General features: G+C 35.2%; 1 protein-coding gene across 2 annotated transcripts; it reads left to right on the top strand.

Annotated features, from left to right (window-relative positions):
• The first annotated feature begins 290 nt into the window (after positions 1-290).
• On the top strand, positions 291-5,008 carry LOC149799468 (uncharacterized). 2 transcript variants are annotated; one of them, XM_089957083.1, is made up of 4 exons: positions 291-1,490; positions 1,916-1,946; positions 2,406-2,525; positions 3,166-5,008. In XM_089957083.1, the coding sequence occupies exons 1-4, from the start codon at positions 417-419 to the stop codon at positions 3,603-3,605; spliced, it is 1,665 nt and encodes a 554-aa protein (XP_089813209.1). In that variant the 5' UTR covers positions 291-416; the 3' UTR covers positions 3,606-5,008. The 2 variants fall into 2 exon arrangements, with proteins under 2 accessions (XP_089813209.1, XP_089813208.1); XM_089957082.1 differs by having other exon boundaries at positions 3,163-5,008.
• The last annotated feature ends 5,773 nt before the right edge of the window (positions 5,009-10,781 follow it).

Genomic DNA, 10,781 nt, shown 5'->3' with positions numbered 1-10,781 from the left:
ACATACATACATACATACATACATACATACATGCATGCATGCATACATACATACATACATACATACATACATACATACATACATACATACATACATACATACATACATACATACATGTAATAACTGAATCACTCCGGAATAATATTTTCCTCTGCCAGATTCATTGATACATGTATCGAAACTGAACCGTGCGTATGACACGCGACTGTATTAATATCCTTCTTAAAGTAAAACTCATTGCATCCTATCTAGACGTTGACCGGCAATTGTATAATTCAATTGACGTAACTGTTGGCATTCATTCATAGGAACTACTAAGACAAACCTAAGGCTCACTATTGTAATGGAATTGTTTTATTTATAGTTCATGCAAAAGCCTTTATAAACTGAGTGGATAATATTTTTTTCCGCCCACAATGAGCACGGGTCAAATCGAAGAGAGGGGATCATACAATTCAAAGCATGGAACCTGCACTGACGAAAGTGAGACAGAAAGGAAAAGGCTATATACCTGGGATTCACACGAATTAGAAGCAGCATACGTGCCACAAGGAATGGCAACATACAGGTTGTCTTCTGAGAATGATTCAGACATGAATGAGACAGAAAGGAAAAGGCTATATATCAGGCAGTCACAACAATCAGCATGTTTGACGCAAGGAACGGCATCAACTAGTTTGTCCTTCAAGACCGATTCAGACAAAACGTCAAATGGCAGAAACGTACGTTTCTGTTTAGTAAAAGAAAACGAAGAAACTGTCCAGGATTCTAGCATAGGCTCTGAGAGGAGATGCGACCCTTGTGATATTGCCATTAGAAACAATACCAGCTCTAGGGACCAAACCAATATTCTCCCGAATAATTTCCCCAATAATAATATGTACGAGTATGTTGACAATGCCATTGTGAACAATTGTCAAGAAAGGATACGGAGACAAAATGTCGATCCAATGGTGAATAACTCCAGGAATTATTGCCAGAACAGCTTTAATGAAGGACAACGTCGGCATCCATTGCTACGGGGACAGTCGACACATTATGGTGGAACTATAAACGAGCATTCTAACGATAGCGAGCACGGGTCAGGGTATGCAGACGTTCAGGGGAATTTTAGAGACGCTTTTCATCAATGTGTATGTACATTTGACCATAGCCAGTGCAAAAAAATGTGTTCTTCGGTCAAAGTTTGGAAAAGAGTTGTGTTTGCCTTGTGTGTCTTCAATATCATTATTCTGATCATGCTTATATTTGTTCCTGTAGGCGCTGTGATGTATTTTCAAGCTAGCAAAGACTCCAGTCCTACTAGTACAATAGAATCCCAAACCTCTTACGGAAAGCACAGAACTGAACCTTCCAGTGTTAAGTGTCAATCACTCATTGACAAGTTTCACAATTTTACAAGAACACAAAAGGTCATAGAAAGCATGGGAGATGAAGATGGAAGATGTTACTTTTCAGACCCGGGAAAACTAATGACCATTCTAAATCAGGTACTCCTTCCATCCCACCCACCCACCCACCCACCCTCTCTCTCTCTCTCTCTCTCTCTCTCTCTCTCTCTCTCTCTCTCTCTCTCTCTCAGAGACAAACACAAAAAGAATGGAACGAGATGGGAATACCAGTCATGCCCTTTAGTTGATTCATTGAGATTAATGTATCGGTATGTTAAATATTTTTGGAGTATGTATCTTCCATTGTACTCTGAGAACCATAAGGCAGTTGATGGAAGTTGTGATCTTATCTGGCAGCCATGATTCATGCAATAAGATATATTTAGTTTAAATCAATTATGTTAAAACTTTACTTAGAAAGAGGACATGTTTAAAGATATAACACTTTCAGAGCGATAGTGCCGATCTGGAAGGTCATATGTTAATCAGCAGAATAAACACCACATATTTGGTATCTTTTTCAGATATCAACGGAAGTAGTTGAAATAGCGAAGAGTACGTCTCTCTCTCTCTCTCTCTCTCACACACACACACACACACACACACACGTAATAATTACAATGTACAACGTAGCAATTTAAAAAATTGTATTCCAGTTTATTTATAATTAATTAATAATCTGTATTTGTAAAAGTGCAAATTCAAATGAAAATATCGCTTGAAATGATCTGTGTAAATTTATGTCAAAAGTTTGAAGTCATACTAAATAAGGATGTACCCTTTCCTTTACATTGAACAGTATGTTTACATCGGAAAATCGGCATTACCTTATATATATATATATATATATATATATATATATATATATATATATATATATATATATATATATATATATATATAGTAATTATCATTGACGAATTATAAAGATGAGTTATTACTGAAAGTATTGATTATTGATATTCCTTACTATTTCGCTGTTGTTATTTACATTGTAATTTTAATAAATTACAGGCAGTGCATGCTTATCGTGCCGTTCGGAAACCATTCGGAGAGAAATCAACATGGCGGTACATTTAAAAAGTAAAGGAAACGGGCTCGTTCATGCATCCAAGGCCTTCGAGACAAGAATAAGTGAGTCGTGTCAGTTTCCCAAATAGGCATAGACGCAGACGCACATAGACATAGACGTTCACATAAACACATACACACGTTCGCACAGACACAGACACAGACACACACATATACACAGACACAGGTCCACAGAGACAGATACAGACACAAAGAGAGACACACACAGGCACACATTTACATATTATCAAGATGGTGCAAAGGTGTTTGTCAATTTAATCTCTAATCATATTTTGTGACCATGCTTTTTTAAAGTTATTTGGTGAAATCATTAATTATACATTGCAACACTTCCCTCTTTCAAGTAATCGCTTTGTTTTCAGTTACCAGACTGAACTTGTCATGTATAAAGTTCTTTAGAATTATTATTCTGATTTAGCCACTTACTGGTTAGACATACCAAGCTTGCATTTATTTAATGGAATAAAGCTTGAATTTAACCAAGAGAGTAAACAAAACTTGACATACTGTGTGGATTTCTATTCAGATACATTTCCTTCAAATCTACCTTACGGTAAGCTGCCTTTGAATGTGTTAGACAATATGATATATTTATGACGGTCGTACGAAAACGCAAGAATATGATATAAATTATGAGAATTTTCTTGTGATTAAACAATTAACCATTCTGTGTTTGCAGAAGTCATTGAATCAACTCATTTCGTTGGTTGGGAAAAGCCCGTCGGAGGTGATCATCAAGGGCTTTGGGGTCATCTGGATAAGGAAGGGACTTCAGTCAAGGTCAGCTCACCCGGCATGTACTTTATATACGTCATGATTCAACACAAGTCAGGTGCTGTTAGGAGTTCTAGCTCTGATAATATGACAACAGCAACGTCTGGCATGCCTCATGCCCCACTGAAAGTAACTCTTTACAAATGTCAGTATGGAACAGATGGTACACCTTATGTATCACCCATTTCACAGATGTATTATTCTACAGGTAACACAGTCCAGCAGAACACTTACTTTGGACGAATTGTTCATCTAACGGAAAGCAACACCATATACGTTGGTCTTTCTGGATATGATTTTATCCACCAGGAAAGCGATTCCCATTACATGGGGCTCTACAAGGTATAGACTTACACGGCGCTGAATATCCACCAGGAAAGCGATTCCCATTACATGGGGCTCAACAAGATATAGACTTACACGGCATATTCCATCGGGAAAGCGATTCCCATTACATGGGGCTCTACAGGATATAGACTTACACGGCACTGAATATCCACCGGGAAAGCGATTCCCATTACAAGGGGCTCTACAAGAAATAGACTTACACGGCAGTGAATATCCACCGGGAACGCGATTCCCATTACAAGGGGTTCTACAAGATATAGACATAAACGGCATTGAATATCCAGAACAGAAAGAGAATCCCATTACATGGGGTTCTAAAAGATATAGACTTACACGGCAAGGAGTATCCACCGGGAAAGCGATCCCCACTGCTTGGGGCTCTACAAGATACAGACTAAAATACATTTGTGCTCAAGAAAGTGGTCAAGGACATACGAGAATTATATTATAGTTGACGTGCATCGTTTCCTTATAACCAGGGACCGATCTCATGGTGAGAATGTTTGAATTGTGGATGTTATTAGGCTGGTATACCGGACACAGTGCTGGTTATTTGTAGACATAAGAGTCAATGGTAGATGTTTAGTTAACATTTGTTTTAGTTCTCTATCAACTATAAGCTTTATACTATAATACAGTTCTAGTTATATACTAAAATGAACGTGCACTTTTGACAAATGGCAGAAACAACAAAGATCTGATAGTGTGGAGATATGTCGCAAAAAGTTTGGTGTGGCGTTGCAGTCACGAGAGAGAGAGAGAGAGAGAGAGAGAGAGAGAGAGAGATGTTTGATTTATAAACGAACATAAAAAATAAGAACAAATGGGCAAATGATTTCTGTTGGAATTTAAGTTAAGTGAAAGCTGTTGGACTAAGGCTTAGCTGTAACAAAACGAATGACTTTTTAGTTAGCAGCCAAATGCATATTAATGGCAATTAATCAGTTTGTATACGCAAGAGTTTTTGCTGGTACGGCCTTATATTGGGTTGTTCTTAACATTTATACTTTAAGATTCGGTTGTAATGAGCCGTTCTGGAGTACAGCCAATGCAGTCATGTTCTTGAAGTTAACGTATTTGACAGAAGAAGAACTATAGTAGTTAGAATGGTTGAAAATCACGCTTGAAATTTAAATTATTTTGATAATTTTTGCTTTGTTTTGTTTATGTTATTGTTCTGTTTTGCTTATTGTATTGTTCATTCTTGGTTCGTTCAATGTCAATGTGTTCTTTTGTTTATATGCTTTCTTTGTCTGATTTTGATGAAAGGTCATGACATATGGCATGTTTGACATTGTATATAATTTCAAGTTTTCCTGATGATATCAATTATATTATAATGAAGATGTTGATAAAAGAATGAGTTCAGAAATTAATTCTAGATTTAAATTTTTTAAACTGTTTCTGATTTGTTTTATTTTGTTCTTTTATTAAAAAAAAATGATGAATCGGTGGATCCAACTGCAAACAACGTTGACCCTAATCTGCCTTCGTATAATGCATCGGTAGATCTGGTTCTATGTTGTTTATTCGATTGGTTTCTCCTAACATACTGTAAAAATCCAACTAGTATCCAGTTTTAACGCCGCTGTACACTAATACACAGGAATACAATATAGGCCATTATACGGTATAATACACATCCCAGTATAAACTGTTGCCAGATTAGCTTGGTCCTACAAAAATTATCAATACTTTATTTATGACTACAGTCTACGTGACACTGATGTATATATGTTGGATAATTATTTTCTTTTTTCTCGACTTTTCATTCTTTTCTTCTTTTTTTCTTCTTTCTTTTCTTTATGAACAATGAGGCAAAATGACATTAACAAATTTAAAACGTATGAATTCAACGCGGCCTTACGTGTACATGAACGGGAAATCCTGAGCGGCATAATCTTGCATCAGCTAGGTTACACCGATTTCATAAAGTCATTGCGATTAGATCTCAGAATCCTAACTTGCTATTCTCAATGACAAAGTCATGTATAAAACCCGTATTTTACTTCTCTATATAATTAGTCAGGAATGCGTATGTCAGTTCATCGAAAATGTCAAATTTCTATTTTGAACAGTGTCAGTAATGTATCTATACGAGTCATAATACTGTTTCCGGTAGATTAAAACGTTCGATTACTAGGAATTTACCCAGTCTTCAGAACATATGGAAAATCAGTGTTTTTCACTACAAGAATTTCTCCAGTATTGAAAACCAAAGCTATTTTAGGCTTACAGTACACATTCAAGCGCAGCTAGATGATGTATCGATCTCTTGATTTATACATTAATTGATTGATTGATTAGTATTTAACTTCATTTGTACCAAGACAAATGGAGTAGAGTGTTTTTTCCAGATCCTCACCACGACGGACAACCAATTTGGCTTGAAGACATCTAAGTCGGCGTTATTTTCCAACCTGAAAAATGTATATTGTTCATAGTTTATAATGGTGATGTTTTACAAATAATCAATCAGTGTATAAATGAACATACTGATTATAACTAAATTTTTGTTTAAGCATTGCTATTTCTTTCATCGGAACCCATTATTGCAGATGGTACTAAGTATAATTTTCCCAAAACAGTGAACTGCAGAAACGGTTTGCATAATTATTGTACATTTGTAAGAATGCGATAGAGTAAGTAATTATAAGTTAGTGAATAAGTATCTAAGTACTATCGTACGTACGTATGTATGTCTGTACGTATGTATGTATGTATGTATGTCTGTACGTATGTATGTATGTATGTATGTATGTATGTATGTATGTATGTATGTAAGTATATATGTATGTATGTATGTATGTATGTATGTATGTATGTACGTACGTACGTATGTATGTATGTATGTATGTAGGTATGTATGTATGTACGTATGTATGTACGTATGTATGTAGGTATGTATGTATGTATGTATGTATGTATGTACGTATGTATGTACGTATGTATGTATGTATGTATGTATGTATGCGTGTATGTATGTATGTATGTATGTACGTATGTATGTATGTATGTATGTATGTATGTAAGTATGTAAGTATGTATGTATGTATGTATGTATGTATGTATGTATGTAAGTATGTATGTATGTATGTATGTATGTATGTACGTATGTATGTATGTATGTATGTATGTATGTACGTACGTACGTACGTACGTATGTATGTATGTACGTACGTACGTATGTATGTATGTATGTATGTATCTATGTACGTACGTATGTATGTATGTATGTATGTACGTATGTATGTATGTATGTATGTATGTACGTATGTATGTATGTATGTATGTATGTATGTATGTATGTACGTATGCATGTACGTACGTATGTATGTATGTATGTATGTATGTACGTATGTATGTATGTATGTACGTATGTATGTATGTATGTATGTATGTATGTACGTACGTATGTACGTATGTATGTATGTATGTATGTATGTATGTATGTACGTACGTATGTATGTATGTATGTATGTATGTACGTATGTATGTACGTATGTATGTATGTATGTATGTATGTATGTACGTATGTATGTATGTATGTATGTATGTACGTATGTATGTATGTATGTATGTATGTACGTATGTATGTATGTATGTACGTATGTATGTATGTATGTATGTACGTATGTATGTACGTAAGTATGTATGTATGTATGTATGTATGTATGTACGTATGTATGTATGTATGTATGTATGTATGATGTATGTATGTATATATGTATCTAATCACCTGTGAACGGTGTGTCTGTACCGATGTTGATCTCATGTCAGAGCTTTTGTTCCAGCTATCTTTCATATGGGACGTTATCACGATATGTACTTGTGCTTTCATTGTTCCTGTTCCTATGTATGTATGTATGTATGTATGGATGCATGCATGTATGTATGTATGTATGTATGTATGTATGTATGTATGTATGTATGTAGGTAGGTAGGTAGGTAGGTAGGTAGATAGGTAGGTATGTATGCATGCATGCATGCTTTTATGCATGCATGTATATATGTATGAATGCCTGTATGTATGTATGTATGTATGTATGTATGTATGTATGCATGCATGCATGCATGCATGCATGCATGCATGCATGCATGTATGTATGTATGTATGTATGTATGTATGTATGTATGTATGTATGTATGTATGTATGTATGTATGTATGTAATCACCTGTGAACGGTGTGTCTGTACCGATGTTGATCTCATGTCAGAGCTTTTGTTCCAGCTATCTTTCATATGGGACGTTATCACGATATGTACTTGTGCTTTCATTGTTCCTGTTCCTATTCATAACTGATATTTAATGAAGAGCTAAAAGAAATAAAATTCATTTATCACCTCAACTGGACTTGTTTCTTTCATAGGGCATCGCTCCACTTTTAATCCTATGTTTGTAAAGCAATGAAATTTCCGAAGAAGAAACAATACGAATAATTTCATTATTTGGAAAACTTGATGCAGAAAATATATATGGATACATGCATCGATATATATATATATATATATATATATATATATATATATATATATATATATATATATATATATTGCTACGAGTCTATGCTTTTACAATAAGCAACAGAAAAGAGTGAAGACAGCAAGCTTTGTAAAATTAAATAAAGTATTTATTTCCCTGAAATAAAAAGTGAGAAAGAACTTACGGTATTGCGAATGATGTCCAGCTTATATTCCTGTAACAACAAAATCTACCTTAATAATCTCTGATTTTTGTTTTTCATCTTCTCGATGAAAGTAAGTGGGTTGTGATCACTAAACACAATAATCAGAGAAGGGGCTGAACTATTATAAACTTCAAAGTGTTGCAATGCCAAATCAAAGCCAAACATTCCTTCTCGATTGTGAAATGTCTCTGTTGCTTATTTATTTTCTTAGAAAAACAGCACACTGGATGATCAACACCATTTTTATCTTCTTGAGTCAATATTGTTCCAACCCCGACATCACATGCATTAACAGACAGTTTAAATGAATGGCTCAAATTTGGAGTTGTAAGAGCTGGTGCACTCTTAAGTATGGCCTTTAACTTGTCAAAAGCCTCTTGACATTTTTCAGACTGATGAAACTTGGTTTTCTTGCTCAATAAATTTGTCAGGGGTTCAGCGGTTATGGACAAATTGAAACAAATTTTCGATAGTATCCAGCCATACCCCAAAAATATCATCAATTGCATTTTACTAATAGGTACAGGGAATTCAGAGATAGCCTTGACCTCATCATATATAGGTTTAACCTGTCCATGTCCCACGATATGTCCTAGAAATGTTACACAAGTACAGTAAAACTCACGTTTGGATAAATTATTTGTCAGACTTGGATGAGTGAGTCTGTCGAAGAATTTCCGAATTATCGCTAAATGATCTTTCCTGGTGTCGTTGTAGATGATGACATCGTCGATGTAAGGATTACAATTATCTAGACCAGATGTAATCATGTTCATTAAACGTTGAAAAGTACTTGGCGAGCCTTTTATCCCAAACGTCATCACTTTATATTATTAAAGTCCATCTGGAGTCACGAATGCCGAAATTTCCTTTGCCCTTTCCGTCAGTAGAATTTGGCAAAATCCTTTCAGAAGGTCAAATTTGGTGACATACTTTGCATTTCCAATTTTATCAATGCAGTCATCGATTTTTGGTAATGGAAATGAATCTGTTTTAGTCACACTGTTCACCTTTCTATAACCAGTGCACATGTGGAAAGCCTTATCTGGTTTCGGATCAATTATACATGGTGAGCTCCAGTCACTTTAACTCGGTTCTATGAAATCATTCTCCAGCAAATACTGAATTTCTGTTTCCAAACATTCCTGTTTGAGAGGGTTCATTCTGTACGGATGTTGATTCACAGGTGTGTACTTTGTAAATTCAACGTCATGGTAGATTTTGTTTGTTCTTGTAGGTACATCTGGAAATAAGTGCTCATATTCACATAATAATTGTTTTAATTCATTCGTTTCATGTTGCGGCAAATGTGAAAGTTTCTGGTCCAGATTATTAATAATTTCTGAATTCCAAAGATTTGTTACTCCAAAATCAATAGTCCGGATGCGATCCTCGCTTAAATCCTCACTGAGTACAACTAAACAATTGCATGATTAACCTTTCCATCTCTCTCAACATACTCATTTAACATATTTATGCGGCAAAGTTGTTTTTGTTTCCGCCTCACAGGAGTATTTATGATATAATTTAAATCATTTACTTTCTTTTCAACCGTGCAAGGACCATAATATTTGGCCTGAAGAGGACTTTGTGGTACGGGCATGAGAGCCAGAACTCTATCACCAGGCTGAAAAATCCTTTCGTTTGTATTTTTATCATACTTTAATTTCAGTTTTGACTGAGTAGGGTGCGGATTATTTCTTGCAACCTCGCAAGCCTTTGACAACCAATACTGAAAATTGGAAACATAATCGGGAAGATTATTATTAGTATCTCCATTAGAAAGAAGTTTCTCTTTTAACAACTTCTGTGGTCCAATCACAGTATGTCCAAAAACTAGTTTAAAGGGACTGAATCCAAATCATTCTTGAACTGATATCCTAACTGCAAACAATAGTGAATGACTGCCTTCATCCAAAACTTTACCGGTATCGAAACAATATGATCGAATCATACTTTTCAAAGTCTGATGAAATCTTTCTAAAACCTCTTGGCTCTGAGGGTGATAGGCAAAATACCTGAACTGTTGGATGCCTAATTTGTCAATAACTTGCTGGAATATTCCAGACAAAAAATTCGACCATTGATCAGATTGGACAGATTTGGGAAGGCCAAATTGAGTAACAAAATCTTTATCAAAGCTTTTACTATTGTTTGAGTTTTAATATTCCTCAAAGGAATTGCCTCTGGGAATCTTGTCAACGCACACATTATGGTGAACAAGTGTTGGTCACCTGACTTGGTCTTAGGTAAGGGACCGACATAATCAACTATTATTCAGTTAAATGGTTCGTCATATGCAGGAATATGTTGCAGATGAGCCTTAGGTATATTCTGATTGGTTTTCCTACCAACTGACAAGTATGACAAGATCTGCAGTATTTACAAACATCACGTTTGCTTTTTTGGCCAATATAAGTGATTCAAGATCTTGTGGTAAGTCTTATCAATCATTGACCGGCCAAAGGAGATTCATGGGCCAGGCTAA

Source organism: Sinohyriopsis cumingii, chromosome 5 (assembly GCF_028554795.1).
Source record: "Sinohyriopsis cumingii isolate HCF-2022 chromosome 5, ASM2855479v2, whole genome shotgun sequence".
Lineage (NCBI taxonomy): Eukaryota > Metazoa > Mollusca > Bivalvia > Unionida > Unionidae > Sinohyriopsis > Sinohyriopsis cumingii.
Note: the sequence above shows the minus strand (reverse complement) of the source record. Positions and strands in the feature narration are given on the sequence as shown.